This window comes from Topomyia yanbarensis, chromosome 2 (genome assembly GCF_030247195.1).
Source record: "Topomyia yanbarensis strain Yona2022 chromosome 2, ASM3024719v1, whole genome shotgun sequence".
Taxonomy (NCBI): domain Eukaryota; kingdom Metazoa; phylum Arthropoda; class Insecta; order Diptera; family Culicidae; genus Topomyia; species Topomyia yanbarensis.
The window spans coordinates 400,386,618-400,408,036 of NC_080671.1; the positions used below are offsets into that span (position 1 = coordinate 400,386,618).

Genomic DNA, 21,419 nt, shown 5'->3' on the forward strand with positions numbered 1-21,419 from the left:
TCTGGGTATGCGCCGGGTATTTGGACGCCAGGTCTCAGTTAAAGGATTCCCTTCGGGCCCGAGGTAGACCGCTCAATGTCCCAGTCCGAGATATGCTGGCAAATCGTGATTTCCCCTATATGTCCCTTATTTATACTTTCATAAAAACGATAAATATCCCAATTTAGCCCCTCTCTTTTTATTTCTCGTTTTTAGAAGTTTCCTACTGCCTTGTGGAACCGATCAGCTCCAGAGTACCACTATGTAACCACCGTCGCCCTTACCACTACGGAAATTGAAGCGAGAGCGACTCGAGGTCCGATGACTTTTGAAGGATTCCCCGCGGGTCCGAAGAATACCATCCGGCAATCCGACCTACTAGACTGAGGCGCTAATTTGTTTCGCTGATCTCCCGTTTGCCTGAAAGTTGCAAGTTTTGCTCTTCTCTCCCGGACACCATCTACGCCTTCTCTCCTCTTTTGTAAATAAGCCCCCCTCTGAATATCTTGACCAAGCATAAGTCTCCGTCAAAAAAGTTTAAAATTGTGTTTCGTATTCCTAGTTTTAAGATAGTTGTAATTTTACCTCTTTGTTAAAATTATTGTCCCCCATCTTGTAAATAGAATAGTTTTAAAACACCTGTTTTCTCATAAATATTTGTTCCCCCTTTTGTGTACCAAACTATATTGTTAGTTTTAAGATAACTGTAAATATTTCCTAAAAAACTATTACTATTGAATTCCTTGTTTTAAAATTTTTCATAAAAAAAATCTTTTGTCCCCTCTCTTGTATATAGAATCTTATTTCTAGTCTTAAGATAGCTGTAAAATTTTTCTCTTTTAAAAAAATATTTCAACATTGTAACCTCCTAGTTTTAAAATATAAAAAATTTAAAGCAAAAGAATTTGGCACCGCCAAGCTAACGCATTGGTGCCTATCTAATAAACGAAATGAATAAAAAAAAATATATATACATGTTGGCGTAAGAAACCCCAGAGTTTTTTAGTTTTTTAATGAGAAGTTTTCGTCAATGGATACCTAATTAAATTGTTTGCAAAATTTCTCAAATCATAGAAACCATATTAACGTTTTCAAAATTAATTTAGGATACACTATAGTTTCAACATGTTTCGAGTTCTGTGAATACTATCCACGCATTTTATATCTTTTATTCTGTTAACATAAGTACGTGCTCCAATCTTGAAATTAACCTAAACTGTTTATAAACGACACATAGAAAAACCTCATAATTTTAACTATTTAATTAGTTTTGTCTATATTTCCATAGTTCTAAGTATGAAGTCGTAATTGTGTTATTACTGCACTAATAACGATTCTTTTGATACATTATATGATTTAGTTTGTACTCATATACGAGAATCGTAAAAGAGTCTTCACAACGCACTAGTTAAGATAAATTTTGTAGAATGCGTATACATTAGGGTGGGACAAAAAATAGATTCCAGCTCTGAGCAACAATGTGGGTACCATGTTTTGGGTACATCTGTTCAAATTCTTCCCTGAAGCTATATTTTTGCTCCTATTCTTTAAAGTTTACATGGGATTTTATATGGGAAAATAAACTTTTACAAAATAAATCCTCCAGGACTAGCCCATTGCTTCCTAAAAATAAACCGTTATGTGGCTTTTGTAGGAAATTTAACAAAGAAACAAAGTCTCGAAAACTACGAAACGATCTGATGCTTGAGAAAAAAATTATTAAGCTAAAACCAATTGATGCTCTGACGATTGATAAAATATTTTTTTTTTCTAGCACCACTGTTGTTGGTTGTCCAATTATATGCAATTTTGTTTTGATCTTTTCTTAATGTGTCTAAATCATTTATCTATACTCTTTGGCCACTTCGCAAGAGTTTTGAGGGATAAATTGAGTCTTCATAATAAGAGACAGTTGAAAAATTTGTATATAATTTGACTGTCAGCAGCAGTGCCGCTATGAAAAGTGAAATTTTCATTAATCTTCAGGGCATCAATCGGTTTTTGCTTAATAACTTTTTCCACAAGAATCAGATTGTTTCGTGGTCTTCTAGACTTTGTTTCCTTGACAAATTTCCTATTAAAATCAGACATCCACTTATTTTTAGGAGGTAACGGGCGACTCTTGGAAGAATTAATTTGCAAAATACGTTTTCCCCATACGAAATCCCATGTGAACTTTAAACAGTGGGCGCAAAAATATAGTTTCGCCGATCGAACTAAAAATTTGCAGAGTTGTTCTGGGAGCTAAATGGAACCCGAAAAGTTACTCGGAGTGAAATTTTATTTTTTTTATATAACCATGTCCCACTCTAGTATACATGCGGTGTATCATTATACGATTCTGATAAAAATTGTATGCTGGTACGATTTTTGTTGGTCATCCTTATACGACACCTGGTTAATTGGGGTGGTTCGTTCGGATTTAATTTGAATGAATGGTGAAATGACTAAAATCCCTAAAATTTCAGCTTTCAATCACTGTTAGGCCTTCACTGGGCAGGAGAGCCTTTCCGAATAAGGGAGTGTATTCAATTTCAAAAATTACCGTGCGCTGTTCACTCTGCTGTGCGATTTGAAACTTTGCATACACGCATGAGTAAAGAAATCCGACAGGTTCGAGTCGCACGATGAATAGCAATATGGGAGGGCAGGTTGGTTTTGAATTAAGTTCAACACTGCAGGGTGCGATATGTGTGTGTGTGCTGTTAGTGTACGTGCTTTAGAACAAATCAACTAATTTTTATGTTTGTGTGTGTGCGTTGGGTTGACGAATTCTCATGCCAAAATGTTTTCGGCGATTTCTAGGTACGTAGGGTCGATTGGCACACACGTTTCATATTTCAGATATACGATTTGCGTTTTTTATCACTAAGGCATCTGACAACATGCTTTGGTAGATAGGTATTTCTAAAGCACGGGCGGACTAAACTGGATTTGCTCGTACTGAGCATGGAGTTGTATTAGGTTTTAGAATTTTGTTGCTGTTAAGGATACGTTAATAAATTATGTTTTAACGGAGAGGGTCTATAGCAAATTGTAACATACAGGAGCTGAAGAGTAAGCTAGAACATGATGCAGCATGTTTTTACTAAATTCTGCAGTCCTCAGATGAGTGGATAGTTTTGATAGATTTTGATTCATTCGCGAATTACATTGCAGGGATTTAAAAAAAAACTACATTTTTCATGTCATCGTGGTCGTGTCACGTACACAACCCTTTATTTTCTTCTTTTCAATTTCTTTGTATTTATTGTTCTATTTGTTGCTGACTTGCTGTTTTCTGTTACTTTGTCTTTTGGCTATTTACGATTTGTTCGTTTTCCATTTTTTCTGTTTTTTGATTTTCAGTTTTCCGGTTTTCTGATTCGTGTTTTTTAGATTTATCGTTTAAAAGTTCCTTCATTTATGAGTTGTATTCAACTTTTTCATTTTTGTCAATATTTGTATGCATGTTTCGCTCTCGTTCGTTTTTACATTTATTTAGACTTTGATTTTTGCTTTATAAATAATTTTCATAAATTCTTTGTTTTCTTCTTGGTGTTTTATATTGCTTGTATGTAATCCGTATTGTCCAAAAAATACCAAAAGCTGCATTCTTTACCTGCTCTTTCAAATTTGTCTAAAAGCTTGACCTATTTAAAGTAGCTGCACGTCGGAATCCCGCCGTGATCCCAATCACGTTGCAATCGAATTTTGCCCGACACTGGCGCGGTAGTCTCGCTGCGAGAGAAATTGAAAATTCATTTCGAACGAAAACAAATCGCCTTAGGGCTGAGACCATAATTGAATTTCCCCGATGCTGTTATTCTTCGACATAGTAGGTACCATTGTTTGCATTCAGTGAGATAAACACGTCCTCGGCATTCGAGAAACGGATGACAGTGGGGCGGCAGCAGCCGATTGGTGATTGACTTTCCAGCTCGCCGGCTCGCCGAGAGAGCTTCGAGCATACTCAATCCGTCCGTCCGTCCGTCGAATCCGTCAGGGTACGGGGGTAAATGGGAACGACAAATATCCACTCAAAATTTCCGAGAAGTACACATTGTCAAGAAGCGACCGAATCTTCACGGGTTTTGCAGGCTCAAGACGGGTGACCTCGAAGCATGTTGTTGCTTGCTGGCGGAGAAAAGTTTTCCGATTTTCACACAGCTTGATTCGATGCGAACCAGAAGGATTGGTGCCGGAAATCCCACATCCTTCATCCTGACGGGTGAGCTCTCTATTTCACGGCTCGTAATGAGCGACAGATTGTTTTGCCTAGCTTTTCGAAGACGCCTACAGCTGCGTTGGGATAATATTATGTAGAGCAATATGCTTCACTGGCAGACATGTCGTCGCGACGAAGTTTGCTTAATTAATTGCGGTTTCTACTAGTATAGATAAGTTTAGTAGAATGGGAAGCAATCATGTTTCGAAGCGGGTTTCCTATCTAGCTTGATTAGACTGGATGTCTATGATGCCATTTACTCCTTGCATTTATCTAGTTTTTCTAACACGGTACGAAAGTTTTGTTCCTCCTACCGTACCACAGAGAATTTCAATAAAGTGCAACTAAGAAATGTCCCTGCCGTAAACTTTCCTTTCTCCTTTTTTGGTCGGATAAGACGCAGAGGTAGAATATGCTATCCGTTGAACAATACCAATTAATTTTCATTTATACACGGTTAGCCTCGGGTCTGTGAACTGAAGACCTAAAATTAGGAACAAGAACATTTTTCAGACGTCTACATGTTTATTGTCTATTACGAACATTGTTTGTTCTTTATGTTTGCTATCGACGTAGAATCGTCTTGTGGAGCATCGTGTACGATATGCGTTCAATCACTTGGCGTTTCTCTGGATGCTGCTTATATTCGTAGCTTGTTGTATTCTCAGCTCAAACGCGTTATAGCCCACACATGTATTTGACTTTTCTCAAGCTACTGGCAGGAGCTTCTAAATAACTCTGAAATCTTTGGTTTAGTTTCAACATCAGTACATCACTCGTTGGAGAAATATTCTTTCCTTTGGGCTTTTAGAGACACTATCGCAATCGCAGCACAAAATCGGATTTGCTTGTGTTGAAATATTCTGACTTTATAACGCGTATGAGAAGGTAGAGCTCCACCAGGGAACCGAACACTCCAGACGGGGCAAAACGAGCATCCTTTCCCAATCAACTTTTATGTATTCCCAATTACCGATATGGATAGTCGTAGCTTGCCCATACTTTATTTATCAAAAGGAATGGGTACTAAATGTGGGAATAAGCATAACCACCCTCCCGTCCAATTGCGTGCAGTTTAAGATAGAGAATTGTTGGCAACAACCTGTAGGAGATCAAATAAATTGATCACATTCATCGAGTTCTAGAGGAATTTGTTCCGGTTCAGCGTATATTGTCGTTATTGTGATGAGGTTGATATATGTGCTGCAGATTCTAGGAAAAATATATAAAGAAATGATTAAACTTTTCTAGCCATACTTCATCTTGATTAAAAAATGTATAGCTTGTCTCGATGCTATAATTTTGCATAGTTAGCTCATCGTCGATTGGTACCTGAAAAGGCATTAGAATCTTTTTATATTGGACCCTAATAATATGTTCACACTACAGAGTTAAAACATGTTATAATAATTAGCAACAAGAAAATTGTCATCAAGATAGCGTTAAAACACGTTTTAACTCGTAGTGTGAACGTAGTATAAAAGCATTTTCATTATAATTTTGAAAATAACTTCTCTATTACTTAGTACATCTCTTGCTATAAAGAAAACTGTACATAAACAATGATTTGACATTGAACGAGAAAGTTTGTATAAATATTCTTCCAATATTTAGGACTGTCACTTAGGAAAATTGAGTGACAGAAATGACCTATTTCACTCGAATTCCAAGATTGTTGCCAGGGCGTATTTATTTTATTACACCCAAAACTATTTTTTTTATCCAATTCGTTTATTTGATAAGGCACGTTTGCGTTAGCTTGAAGGTGCCATTTTTTCTTTGTTTTACATTTTGAATTTCGTGAAACTAGGGAGTTACACATTTAAAAATTATTTTGTTTTTTTTATAATGAAACTGAATACATATACAAGAGGGAATAATATAATATTCGTAAGATTTGGGGGGGAGGTGCCATTTTGTGTGTTTTTGTATAGTAATGCACTTTAGGATTTTTAGAAGGCAGATTATTGGAGTATGTAATTAATTATTAACGAAGCGGAACATTTTACAAGCATATTCAAACTAGAAATAACTAGAAAAGGTGGTTCAATTTTATTGAGATTAGGGGGGATTAATTAAGGCGGGCTATTTTTAAGTGGTGGTACTGTTGGGCATTTCTTAACGAGATTATATACCGATCAACTAAAACTAGAAGACAGGGGGCACATCAGTTTTGCGAAGATATTCAAGGGGGAGGAGGGAATTAAGTCCTACATCTGTGTATCAGAGACAGGGGAGAGAGGGTGGACATGGATGACAGGGGGGGAGATATCAACTTTCAGTTTCCGGCATCGGGAATCAACGGTAAGGACAACAGATTCGGACGGATGCATCATGTATTGGGACGTCGGGCGGTCTTCCTCGAGCCGGCAGGGGTTCCTCCAGACGATTTCGTAGTATGGCTCAGATACGGATCGGCAACACACCGCGTTGCGCGTGAGATGTTGTGCTGTAGGTCTCGTGTTGTTGGGTCATTCGACATATGTTTTGTCTCGTCTTGGAGTCGCATCAGACCATCGTTGGGGTACGGTAGGCGGAAGAGGGCACTTCTGAGAATGATTAGAAAAATAAGAGGGGCAGTTTAATCTGAATATTGAATGTTTTTAGTAAGGTGTATACGAACGACATATAGAGGAGATCGCGGCTTGCCAGTACTTCTCGAACCAGGACAGTGGGTGATCTTCCTCGGGCCCGAAGGGAATCGAATAGTTGAGATCTGGCAGAACAGTACTTGGCGCCTGCTTAGACAATATGTTTGATATCGTGATAACCGTTATGCAGATACCGCTATCCACGAGCCTAATACGTCGGAGATGAGCATCCAGCGTGTAGTAATTGGACATGAGCCGAGACATCACACGAATGAAACCCCAACCCACATACATCCCTTTGAACCATGCTTTCGTCTATACCTTAGGGACTATCGAATGTAGCCACCTTGCTAGTTCCCCATTGCTCCATGTAGTTTGCCAACTTTCGAGGGTTCTCTGATGAGTAATACTGAAAAATTGGCCGAAGCTAATTGGTCTTTCATATATGTCACCTTGTAAAGCACCCGCCTTAGCAAAAGAGTCCGCTTCTTCATTACCTGGCATGGAGCAATACGAGGGAACCCAAACTAAGGTAACCTTAGACGATCTTACAGACAAAGCACGCAGACGCTCCCAGATTTTTCCCCGAAAATATGGAATGTGCTTTCTAAGTTTCATTGACCGGAGAGCCTCGATTGAGCTGAGGTTATCCAAGACAATAAAGTAATGATCGGTGGGCAAAGTATCAATGATCCCAAGGGTGTACTGAATAGCAGCAAGTTCTGCGACGTAAACTGAACCAGGATCATTGAGTTTGAATGAGGCGGTGAGGTTTTGATTGGATATGCGGAGCCAGTGGAGCCGTAGAGGCTTGAGATGTAAAACATCTTTCTGCAGTCGACTTCTCGCAATTTACTATGAAAGATGCTTGGGTTCACTTGGTTCATTCCACGAATCTCGTCTTTCATGCATTCATAATACGAAGAAGAATTGATATTTTTGCCATGTAATCGAAGTACAAGGACATGAATCGGGTTTGAGAATTGAGCTCGACAAACATCTCGAAGTTTTCAATTACTAACGGGTTCAAGATTCGGATGAACAATCGATATGAGAGGTCCCAAAATAGATTTTTCAGCGAAGGACCCAAAGCAATACACAAACAACAATATTGGATTCGCTCTAGTTTGATGAAATGTATGTTCGCAGCGGAGCGGAAACAGAAACTCCCGTACTCCATCACCGACAATATTGTTGTTTGGTACAGCCTGATCAGGTCTCCTGGGTGGGCACCCCACCATGTTCCGGTTATTGTACGGAGAAAGTTGATCCTTTGCTGGCACTTCTGTTTCAGATACCTAATGTGACATCCCCAGGTTCCTTTAGAGTCGAACCAGACCCCGAGATATTTTACTGTGAAGACCTGAGCGATACACTGAAAGCCATTCGATGAAGAAAATAACAAAACAAATTTTTGTTTTCCTAATTAGTTGATTTCAACAGAAAAATGAATAACGTAACTAAATTTTCTCTTAATTTTGAGAGATTCTCAAATAATAGTTATTGAAAATTACTATTGATTTTGATTCAAGACGCACATCATACGAAATGACAGCAAGTAGCTAAGATGCACACCTTACTGAAATACATCAAGGTATCGACAGCAACTATGTTCATACACGCTGGGCATAACGGTTAAGCACGGTAGTTGTCTCAGCTTGGAAAGCTTGTTTTATCCTGGACGCAACTACCTGAACCAGTACACAAAAAAAACAGAAATTCAACTGACCTCATTTTGGTTTTACCTAGTTTTTCTTTAAAAACATTTCAATAAAGGGATGATTTTTATTGACATTTTTTTCAATACATGTGCACTGAAAATTGAAAGTATTGTCGAAAATTGTCAAAATCATTCTATTTCGGATTTAGTCGATTATATAGTAACATTTCAATTATTAACCAATGTAATATGTAATATGATAATTATTTTTCATCGTTTGAGATTCCAAACTAGATGTGGAATAAGTATGAAGTTTTTTTTGTAGTGCTGGATAGTGTTTGTGACTAAATAGAAAAAAAATATACCTTTATTCTAAAATTCAAATCAATCAATTTCCAACAATCCTTAAATACCTTTGGCTATTTCGTCTCATTTAAGATTGCAGTTTATAAAAAGATAACATTATGAGAAACATAACTCTGTATTATATTTACGTGTGAATTACTGACATACGGAATTTTTCAACAATTTAATTCCATACCTTTCATCCGTCGGTCGGTGAAACAAAACGTTTGAAATATCCTATGTTGTATTTTACGATGATGCAGTTTAATTCAACAATGAGATTAGTTGAATTCTAGTCGTTTGTGTCTTGGCTGAAAAGGTAGTGTAACGGCATATGCAATTGTGTCTGGACTGAAACAAGCGTTAGAAGCTGAGACAAGCGTTTCAAGCTTTAGCTCATGTAGCTTTTCAAGTTTTGTGCTTTAGCTTTTTAAGTTTTGTGCTAGGATGAAACGTTCGTGTCCAGACTGAAACTGACAGCATCAAACCAACAACGTTGGATTATTGTTTTCAACAAAAATTTAGTTCGCCCAAATATTAACTAGACGAAACCAAAAACTCAACTAATTTTTTAGTTGAAATTGTGATGAATCGGTTTTCCGTGTAGTTTGACCTATTAATAGAAGCTGTAGTTGTGCTGGTTCACGCTTCCTTGAAAATACAACTAGCTCAGTTTTCTCCGTGAAGAACCCACGACATCCAGCTGGAGGGCCCAAGCAGACAAATTGTCCAAGGTATCTTGTAATGTTGCATGCAGATCGACGGCTTTGGGTCCTGTAACAGAGACCACACTATCATCTGAAATCTGCCTTAGCGTTCAGAAACTGACAAGACATTCGTCAATATCATTCATGTAAAAGTTGTAGAGAAGGGGGCTTAGACATGAGCCCTGGGGAAGGCCGATAAATCACCATGCGAAAAATGCAAATGTTTTTCAGATAGCAAGTTTAGCAAAAAGTTGTTTAGAATCGATGAAAGGCCATATTGGCGCAGCTTCTCTGAAAGAATGTTGATGGAAACTGAATCAAAAAACCCCTTAATATCTAGGAACACTGATGCCATCTTCTCTTTGCTAGCATAGGCTATTTGAAATTCGGTTGACAGCAACGCAAGACAATCGTTTGTCCATTTAGCTTTCCAGAAGCCAAATTGTGTATCTGACAGTAAGCCCAATTGTCGAGGCGGAATAGTATTATTTTCTCGAACAATTTTCGGATACAGGACAGCATTGCGATCGGACGATACGAATTGTGGTCGGAGGTTGGTTTTCCTGGATGGCGATGACCTTCACTTGTCTCCAATCGTGTGGGCTAATGTTAGCCTCGAGAAACTTATTAAATAAGTTCAACAAGCGTTTCTTGGCAGAGTCTGGCTGATTCTTCAACAAGTTGAATTTGATTTTGTCTGGCCCTAAAGCTTTATTGTTACACGACAAGAGAGCAAATGAGAACTCCACCATCGAAAAAGGTGTTTCGTTCACGTTATCTTGAGGGGACGGGCGCGGTAGATCTTATGTGCCGGGGCCAAATCCGGACAAACCATCTTGGCGAAATCGAATATCTAACGGTTTGAATATTCCGCGCTCTCGTTAGTACTGTTTCGGTTTCGCATACGTCGGACTGTTTCCCAAAGAGTGCTCATCGATGTTTCCCTCGTTAATCGGTCGACGAACCGGCGCCAATAACCGCGTTTCTTGGCTTTCATTAAACTCTTCATTCGCTTGTCTAACGTCGCGTACTGTCGAAAACTTGAGGGTAACCCGTCGTTCCGGAAGGTCTTAAACGCGGCGGCCTTCTCCGCATACACGTCTGAGCACTCTTTATCCCACCAGGGATTGGGAGAACGTTTTTGTATGTTCGCGCCGGGTACTGGCTTAGTCTGAGCTTGATTCGCACTGTCGAGAATCAAGCCAGCCAAAAAGCTGTACTCTTCCTCCGGAGGAAGTTCTTGGGTGCGCTTGCACTCAAGTATTTTCACTGGCTGAAGTATGCGGTCTCTAAAACGGCCAACCCCGTACTGCAGCAGATCCTCGCATGTCAAACTCTCATCGATGACAACGCCTTCAGACTGTACTTTTACAGCTGGAATATACACGTGATAGTCCTTCGTAAAGTGCTCGCAGCAAGCAACATCGTTTGCCTGCTTTGAATTAGCCAACACGACCCTGACCCTGTCTGAGCGAACCTTTCTTATTTCGGTCACAGCCGAGAACCGTTCCGTCAGGTCTTTTCAAATCTGTAATATATTCAGCGATTTTGTTTTGGGCCGAAAGAAGACCACAAAGGGACCGGTCGAGAGCTCTGGATATTGTTTGGGTCGGGGGAGAGCCTTGAGAGTCGATTCGACCTCCATTTGGCCGTCCGGGGAGGGAGCCATCGACACCGTCAACGCACGGGGTTAGCACCCACGCAGACGGGAATAAGCCGTAAATGTGTGAAAAGAGGTAGATTTTACTTATCTGTAAATTTGTTTCCCACGACGCACCAGTCCAGCTTATATAGCTGGCTATTGTTCAATCCTCACTACGCGAACAAAAGGCTGAGGACGGCCTAACGGTTAACACACGCACAAAAGAAGAAAAAAGTCCAAACCTCGAGAGGTAAAGAGTGTGCAAGATAACCTTGAACGGGGAATAAAGCGATTTTTTATCTAACACTGACGGACTAGAAAAACACTTGCTTCTCGATAGACCGCTCGTAAACGAATGAAGCCTTCGCCGTTGTTGCAGTCATGTGGCCGGCGAAGCGAAGTTTTATGCCAAATACCACTCCCAAGTAACGGATAGAATCTACCTTCTCGATGACACAGACTTGAAGAGTATGTTTGCAATGCTTTAGAGTTGCTGAGCATCTGAATCGTATCACCTTACATTTATCGACGTTGATCGGCATGCCATTCAGCAACCACCAGAGCCTAAAAAAATTCACATTTCTGCGTGAACTTGAAAGAAAACGAAAATCAATTCATGCTCGCTGCGATGAATGAAATATTTGGTTCGTTCTTGGGTTCGTTTCTCTCGTCATTCGTTCTCCCGGCGCAGCGCATTCAGGTTCGGACATGTTCGGTTTCAGAAGCAAAGTGAATTTTGTTTTTATGCTGGCTCTGAGAGGGATTATTGAGCAAAAGTGCATCAGATATAGATTACGCAGTTCACTTATGCTCGAAAATGTAGAAGATGCCAACTTTTGCCTTCAAACTGTCGACATAATAACAAATGAATGCTTTGGTTGGTGAATGAATTTATATTTCATCTGCACTCATTCGATTCTGCATGAAATTTCAGTCAGTTGGAAAGTGAATGAATGAGGGAGGCGTTGAATCTAAATGTCGGTTTCGGTAAATGCAAGCAGAAATAGGTAACTGATTTTGAAATTTCGTGGCTCTGGCAACCACCCTTCCTCTATATTGGCTATATCATCTTGCAGCACAGCAGTGTCGAGTCCCGGGCAATCGATAGAAAGATTTTCAGATCATCAGCGTAGAGTAGTATTCCAGACTTGATGCGGGTGCAGAGATCATTGACATCGTTAGTAGTCTGCCGCTTAGTACAGTGGAGGAAAAAAGCTTTAACGTAGAACCGTAGCACAATTGAGAGGTCATTGATGAATAAGAGAAAGACAAACGACCTTAGGTGACTTTCTTGAGGCGTTCCAAATGCGCTTGAGCGTGTGGTGCCAAGTCTAACGAAAGCGGATCGTTGTGAGAGATAAGAATGCAGCCATCTGGTTACCCATCCAGGAAAGCCAAGTCGCTGCAGCCATTCCAACCATATAAATAGGAACTATAGAAGCTTCTTTCCATACACTTGGGAAAACATTTTTCGAGATTGAACGCAGGAATCTACTTATCAAGTAGAGGAAGGAACTAAACGGATCTTAAAAATTAACTTACCAACTATAATGATACATAATCGTTGCAATTGAAGATTGCATCGATTTTCGTGTATTCATGAACAGACTTAAAACTATACAAGTCCCAATAAAAAAGATGAAATAACATTTTAATTGCACTCACATTTTGCGGCACTAAATTAAATCATGTTGTATTTAGATATTTGCAGTACTATCTAACTACCAGTGAATTAAATTTCAATCCAAAATTTCCTTTTGCAGATATATCTTCTCGTTGGCTCTGGCGGATCTGCTGGTAATTCTGGTATGTGTCCCATCGGCTTCCCTCATCTACACTCTGGAATCGTGGCCCTGGGGAGTCAGCGTTTGTCGCATAACGGAGTGCTTCCGGGAAATCAGCATTGGTGTTTCGGTGTTTACACTAACAGCACTGGCAGCCGACCGGTACTGTGCCATTGTGAATCCACTCCGGAAGTTACAGGTAGATAACAATTGATCTGAGCTTTAAGCTTATCAAATGAGGACACAACTTATGTACCTATTTCAAACAGACCCGACCGGTGACGGTTATTGTGGCGGTACTGATTTGGCTGCTGGCGATTGCATTCGCCATCCCATCCGCCATCATTTCCGACGTGGTGGCCGTGGAAATTCCGAACAAAACAATCGAATACTGTTCGCCGTTCGGACAACGAACGAACGATTCCGTTGCGTACTCAAAGTAAGTGCCCTCGTGGGTAAATGCATTTCAGTAATTAGTTTCCTAGTAATTAGCTTCTGTGGCGTTTAATTAGAAATTTAAACTAAATGTCTCTCCGCTGACAAACAGATACAAAACTGTCGTCAACTCGGCCGTTTACTACTTCCTGCCACTGTCGATAATTGGCATTTTGTACATCCTGATGGCGTATCGATTGCACGTTAGCGCACGGGACATGCCCGGCGAGAATGCCGGCCCACAGAGCCGCTCCCAGGCTAGAGCACGCCGTCATGTGGCCCGGATGGTGATAACCTTCGTGGTGGTGTTCATTATCTGCTTTCTGCCGCATCACGTGTTCCAGCTTTGGTTTCATCTGAATCCTAACTCGGAGTATGAGTATGATGACTTCTGGAATATTCTGCGAATAACCGGGTTCTGTTTGAGGTGAGTTTAATCGGATTTGATTCCAATTAGTATATCATGACAATGGACATTTTCACGCACAATCAACTCAACAAGCAGCTCAGGGAATGATATTGGTCTGAAACACTGTCCCTTTCTCTTCCCCCAGCTTCCTGAACTCCTGCATCAACCCGGTCGCACTGTACTGCGTCTCCGGTGTCTTTCGGCAGCACTTTCACCGCTACCTGTGCTGCCGGCAGATGACGGTTCAGCGACGCATCGGAATGTCCTCGGCGGGGAACGCCTGCGAAACGAGCTTTGTGTCAACGATCCGCCGGTCACAGCACAACCACAGCATCCGGAAGTCGCTCTCGGTCCACTCGGTTCAGAGCACGAAAAGGTGAGACAGCGTTCGGCTGATGGTGTACTGTCAGAGTGGTAAAAATGGAACCGGTTGCGGTGATGGTGGTGCCAGTTTCAAGTCAAGCCGGACATAGCTACCGTGGAGGAGAGCCGACACCGCCAGAAGTCTGCCGCTTAGTACAGTGGAGGAAAAAAGCTTTAATGTAGAACCGTAGCGCAATTGAGAAATCTAGCTGAGAAAGATGGAGCGGACTGTGCGGTGTCGGTGAAGACTCGTATTTTCACAAGTCCAAATTGAAGGGTTTCTCCTTAGTTTCATGGAGTTTTACTTCTATTCAGATTGAACCGATTAGCGTAAATTGGCAGTATTGTACAATTGCAGTATTTTTGAGGTTTCTTGAACTTTGAAAAAGAATGTCATGCGCAGCTCACAGATTATACATTGTACCACGGATAACAGACAGCTAGAGCAAAATCGATATGCATTGGGAATCAGTGGCTCACTATTGGTATCCGCTGAACTGTTTGCCACACATAGGTAGGCGGTTGCGCCTCAGCTACATACCATCAATCGCTGCGTCATCTACAAACGTTTGCTTAATGTATTTAAGTCACTCGCTTTATTGGCTGTTGCAGGTGTTCGCACACATTTCCTTTATGAGTATGATTGGGTTGAGTAATTATAGTTTAATGAGATCGCTGACTCAGACAAGAACGTGTCTCCATTCGTTTATAACGAGTGCGTGATAGTCATAGCTCATTAAATCAAATTTTTAGACGATATATTTAAAGCAGAAAATAACGCACACGGAAAGTTTCTAGTCAGAATTCAAAAACTCAATAACACCCAAGCGAAATCTACACCCAAATTAAGGTCTGTATTAATGAAAAAGTACTTGCAAAAATCTAAGAGTGGAGGAGCCCGGGGCTAGTTGGTAAAGTCTCCTTGTCTCCGTTCTTATTAGACACATTGCGCTATATCTTGTGTACCTCAAGTAATGTGAAATACATGATGTTGCTCGTTTGGCATGCTAGCAATAAATAATTCAAACAGACACGCAGCACCAGACTCTTTATAAACTCTCGTTTTTGATGGAGTCACTTAGGTGCTTCCTATTGATGGCTCTTCATGAAAATGCTTCGTCGTGGCTATTTTTATTGATCTGATAATTATTTGCTACCAATATTCAAGTTATATGTTTCTGAATCGGTTGGTGTGTAAGTGATTAAAATCCATATAGTTATAGATGAGTTGGAAGCGTGCAAACCTTGCATAGTTTCATTACATATTAGTTTTTTTTGATTTTAGAATTACACTTAGCTTAGCCCTAGATAGTGGAGTTAGACATGTTTAATGTCATAAATAAAAATTGATAAAATGTAAATGGAAACTTGAAAAAATTGAAGATTTTTTAAGGGTTTAAAGACATAAACGAAGAATGCAAATAAACAAGCCAATCGATTTGATAAACAAACCAAAGTGGAAGAATTATAGTTTTATTTAACGCAAAAAAGGGAAAAATTTTAATAATTAACAAACAGGACAAGCAAAATTAATGGAAAATTGAGAATAAGGAAACAATATAGAACCCTCCATAATATCATTCAAAATTGAATTTTTTTTGCTATGTTGGACAAAGATGGACGAAAAAACGAAACTTTAATGGAAATACTGGGAAAAAACTTAGCTAAAAGGCATTTTACGAATGCACAAAATAGTAATAAGAGAATAAAACAGAATGACATTTAATAATAATAAATCAAAATGGCAAAAACGAAGGAAAGTGAAAAAGTTGCCGAAAAAATATAGTTGCCGATTTGATATGCGCGGGAGTAGGGACGAGGTTTTAGAACCCTACTTGCTCCCGGCTATGCAAACCAGTGGGAATCAAAATTAAAAACCCCAACACGGTGCTTTTGGGGAGTGAGAAAATGAGATGAGAGGAAAATTAGACGAGTGGACCGGATGTTGGATAGGGGAACAGAACTGAAAGGAGAGGATCGAAAGCCTAGTTGGAGCCAAGAAAACGAGACGGAGGTCCCTTGTAACTGGTCCGTGGATATGAACGCATCGTTTTTCGTAAAAATCCAAGTTTGAGTGCTGAGATTGAGATTTGCTAACAAAAACAAGTAAGGCTCATTAATGTGATTATTGCCTTTAATTTGAGTATTAACAGTTACAAGGATCAGCTTTAGAACTAAAGTTATTGCAATTAGTCTGATTGGATTTCGATGGAGCAGTGCTGCCAGGGACAGTTTACGTTGACGACGGAAAATGATTTTTTCTTATACCTTTATTATGGTGCAATATTATTGAAAACTGATAAAACTTATCAATTTAGACTGTCGTTGGCTACGTTTTCCACATAATTAGACTACTGTATATATTCTAGGAGAATTGTATTGAGCATTAGAAGGTAAAAATTGACCAGCTTTTAGCACTGCCATGGAAGCACTTATCTTTATGAAAATAGGCTTTTCGTATTTCTTGACCCCACCGTTTTCAAGTAAAAATAGTTTTGAAACCCTACATGCACTAAAAAAGTTGGGCATGAAAGGGTTAACCAAGACCGGACAAAGAGATTTCTCGCCGTAATCGCGCCCTGTAAAGGAGACCGTCGTCGCAGATCCCGGTGGGAAATTCCGCCACAACTTCCATCTGCTAATCGCCAAGAACGAGGTGGTCTGCGGACAACGATAGACTGTGACCAGAGAGTCGTAAACTTGCCTGGTATTGGTGCCTCTGGAGAAACCTGTTCGAATCGTGATTCGAAGTAACCATTCGCTACCCTGCGTAGGCTCTCGTATCGTCCCGCCGCGTGCTACGGTGAAGGTAAACCGTGCAACAAATGACCATTGCTACAAGGACCAAAGCCAATCGTCTGGGCCCGTTCCGCTCCCGCTCCGCCGCCATCGACCCGTTTCGTCCCGTAGAACGTTTAAAACTAACCCTCGAATCCCGTTATTAACAAAGTCCGAACACTTCCTTACCATCTCTTTAACGACCCTGGGACTCGAGAACCCAAAAGAGGCCTTTCGCGCTCGCCCCACCGGCTGCCGTTGGTCAGACCAGCAGCTTGGGGCTTAGACTGATTACCCTTCCGGGTCTCGGAAAGAAAAGTCGAAAACCCATAGCATTTACCGCTTATTGTACCGTCCGGACTATACTGTCAACATGTTGCTCGTTTAGCAGGTAAGCCACGACTGATATAAAACGAATACGCGGGACCTGTATAAATTTAATAAATAATACCATCCCATGTGTGAAGAAATGCTTAGATGCTTCGTTTTGACGACTCTGTCTGAAAAAAGGCTTTGCATTTTTTCGTCGATTTCGAAAGATTTTCTGAAAGTCTGTTTTAGTTTCATTTATAGTAGTCGTACATTTTGCAGAATTGATTACAAAATACGTGTACGTATTTCCGTTCGAGTAGTGCAAAGATATCGCGATCTCGTTCAGTCCAACGGAAGTTATTCGCATTTAAAAACTGGGAAAACATCTTGGCAGAAAGCATTGAAACGGGGCCGCAGTATTGAAACGTTTGAAGTATTCTACTTCAAAAATACGTTTTTCATTTGTTTCTCGTGGTGAAACAACATGACAATTTAAAACGGAGACGCGGGCATTGCGTAGTTGGAAAATCGATTGCTTTGAAGGCAGTTCATCTGGGTTTGATCCCCAAATACGCACAAAAAAGCTTAGAGATTTTTCTAAAAAGCGAAACCTCTAACCTGAAAGAGGCACATGACCGTAAAGATAAACCTTTATCATCGAAGAAAAAATGTAAATATGGGTAAAAACTAAATGGAGAGAATTTTGAGACAAATGAAAAAGCCTTAAAGCAAAAAAAAAACACAACAAAGAATGAAAATCATAAAGTCGATCGATGAATCAAAATGGAAGAATTGAAGTTATACTAAACATAAAAAAGAAAAAAAAATAAGTGAAAGCACAGGACAATCAAATATAACGGAAAATTTAGAAATAAGGAATAAATAATGAACACCTTCATAATACGACCTAAAATGGAAAAAAAAATGATTCAATGGATATAAAAAAATAAAAATTTAACATAAAGACAGCAAAAGGCTTAAATGAAAAGTATTACACAAATACAAAAAAATAGTAAAAGAGAAATAAAAAGGAGGACGAAATTCAAGAAATAAACATGAAAAAATTGTAGACATGGATAAAGAAGAAAAAATAGTAACCATTGCAAAGGACAAATTACAAAAAAATAAAATGTTAATAAATAGAAACAGTAGAAAAACATAGATCTTCTTCTAAAAATTTCAAAAGCTGGAAAAAGTTAAAAATGAAAATAATACCAAAATTTAGGAAAGTTATGTTTCAGAGAAAATAATACAAAATAATTGAACACGTGGATAAAATAAACAATAAATAAAAACAACATATTCGTTTAATGTTGAAAAAGACGAAAGGCAAAAAGGAACATTGAAATTCGAAAAATTGTAAAAATGGAAAAATTTATTGAGAACGAAAAATTTGGAATATATTATGAAATGTTTCAATCCCGCTCTATGCCCACGGACTTAAACGCCCGTGATCATCATTCGAGCTAATTTCTAACGGAATTCCAATATCCGACAAATTATCGGTCGATCGTGTCAATTGACTGGATGTTGTTCGGGCAAATCACATTTGAGTCCATTTGGCCGAAAGCTGTTTGGCCGAATGTCACTTTGCCGGGTGTCAGTTAGGCGGATGTCAGCAATAAAATATGGGACCATTCATAAATTACGTAACGCTTTTAGGGGGGGGGGGGGGGGGGGTTGTACGACAAGTTGTGACATGGACATGGAGAAAATGGTAATTTATTGCAGTGAATTCATCAACACAATTTCATAAACTGATATATTTTGAAATTTATTTTGTTTGCCGAATTTCTTTAGTCAATAAATGAGCCTAGAGTTACTCGCAACGCTCAAGAGAGGCTCAAACTCTTTTATATTAGATAATGAAGTATTTTACCATACAAATTCTTTCAAGAGCGGTCTGTTGGCACAGAGGTATGGTATTGGTCGCTTAATTCTCAGATGAATCTTATAAATCCAATTAAATAGTACTGTTCTTACAAATTGAAGTGCTCTTCGTAGATCATCGATTATTATTTCTCATCTAAACTACACGGAAAAAATGGTTCCCAAATTCGTGAAGAAAGCGCCATGAATCCTGGAACAATCACGTTTTTACGTTATGAAGACAGGACCTTGAACAAAAATCATATGTTTTATAATTATGTTCAATTTCCCTTCAGTAACGCCTCCGTAACGCTTATTTTGGGGGAACTATTTGTTTTTGTTTTGTGTACTTCAGACACGGTTTCCGCCAAGGCATTTCTAATGCAATTTTCAGGACGAGAACTGGTTCACTACTTTATGAACATCATTCATAAAACCAATGGTCGACTCATATATAGATATAGGAGCCTTAGTTCATAATATCAAAATATTCTGGATATGTTCTCGTGAACTATTTCACGAAATTTAAAATTTTATTCATGAATCCATTAAATTCTCGTGCACTAATTCATGATCTCTAATATATTAGGTACGATCCTATATCCGTGCTCGTGCAATAGTTTACAAAATCATCAAATATCATTCATGTATTCATGAACTGGTTCATGATTACTAATATATATCACGATCCAAAATCCGTGCTCGTGAAATAGTTCACGAAATCATGAAATATAATACATGTATTCGTGAACTCATGATACCTGGTATAAGTCACAACTCACGTTCATTTTTGTGAAATAGTTCACGAAATCATAAAATATTGGTCATGTATTCGTGAATTGGTTCATGATGCCTAGTACATGATTTACAATCTATTATGCGCGCTTGTGATATTTAGAAGATATCGCTCATTTACAATTTCATGCAACATGATAATGAAATTTTCCCGGGAACTCTTTCACAAAATTTGGAGAATTATTCGTGGAATTATTTTTGTTCCATGCACTGTTTTATGAAATGCCCAGCTGCTACGACCATAGTAATAGACACGAGCATTAGATATTTAAAATCTATTAGAACCTCGAACCAGGGCTGCCACTATTTTTCAAAGAAAATCTAGCAGTTCAACTAAAAATGTCTGGCAAAATCTGGCACTTGACAGCGACCTCAAAGTCAACGAAAATTGGCATACATTTTAGTTTTCATGGAATGTACACCAATCGATTTTTGTAAAATTTGGGACATAAATACCCAAATTTCCAAAATTTGTATGTAGCAGCTTCTAAAACTTAAAAATCTGGCAGAATGAGAGATTTTTTTTTGTATGAAAGCTGCCAAAACCTCTGGTTGTGCCAGAATAATCTGGCATAATGGCATCCCTGCCTCGAACATCGATATACGAAAACTGCGATGAGAATCCCAAATAGTGTGCGTGATATAATTCACAGAACAAGATATCGCGTATCAGTCACATTTTTATGATCCAGTTCATATTGTTACGTTATTCCGAATAAAAAAACCGATAGTAACCAAAAAGTAATAGATCACAACAAGGCGAAGAGAATTTACAAATACCGCGAAAAACTGCTAATATCATGAACATTAGTAATATTACTCTTCGGGTCAAATTTGGAAGTAAGTTCTAAAATAAAATATTGCGATAACATGAACAGAAATTAAAAAAATCATGACTAAGATCCAGAAATTATGAACATGAATTACTCTACTTATGACTCAAACATTACGATAACATGAACAACAGTTACAAAAATCGTGACTTAGATCCTGAAATCATGAACACAAATCACACAACTCGTGATAAAAATATCTAAAATCGTGACTAAGATCCTGAAATCATGAACATGAACCATTCTATTCATAACTAAAATATCACGATAGAGTGAAAAGAAATTACAAAAATCGCGACTAAGAATCTGAAATCACGCTAGTCTGGTAAAAAATGCGATGACTAAGAATCGCGAAAAAGTTCTTGAAATTATAATCAACATTTGACTAACGGCCGTGTATTCCCCCCATTCTAATGAAACGCCATGTTCACGCAATCGTGACCTTTTGTCCCGTTTGTTCTCCGTGTACGATTCCATGGCTGATTTTGTTCAATGTAATGGTGGAAATGTCCATTACATATTTAGTACGATTTGCACATACATACAATGGATTGACAGCCACGAATTTGAGAAGCTATATGTCAAAGCTGAAACACTTGAACCCAGCAGTGGATTCAGAAGGAGGGTTCGGGGGATCCGGACTCCGCCAAAAATTTTCAACTTGTAAACAAATTTTGAATTAGTTTCAATCATTAGAATTAGTTTTCAAA

The 21,419-nt window shown here is 39.0% G+C and overlaps 1 protein-coding gene across 1 annotated transcript in view; it reads left to right on the forward strand.

The window, feature by feature from the left end:
- The window catches only part of LOC131684923 (neuropeptide CCHamide-2 receptor), a 142,187-nt gene extending 123,331 nt beyond the window's left edge, over positions 1 to 18,856 (forward strand). The window contains exons 3-6 of the mRNA XM_058968176.1: positions 12,895 to 13,114; positions 13,185 to 13,354; positions 13,463 to 13,777; positions 13,905 to 18,856. Of these exons, the coding sequence (XP_058824159.1) occupies positions 12,895 to 13,114; positions 13,185 to 13,354; positions 13,463 to 13,777; positions 13,905 to 14,139 (940 nt within the window). The 3' untranslated portion in view covers positions 14,140 to 18,856. The remainder of the gene's footprint in view (positions 1 to 12,894; positions 13,115 to 13,184; positions 13,355 to 13,462; positions 13,778 to 13,904) is intronic.
- The last annotated feature ends 2,563 nt before the right edge of the window (positions 18,857 to 21,419 follow it).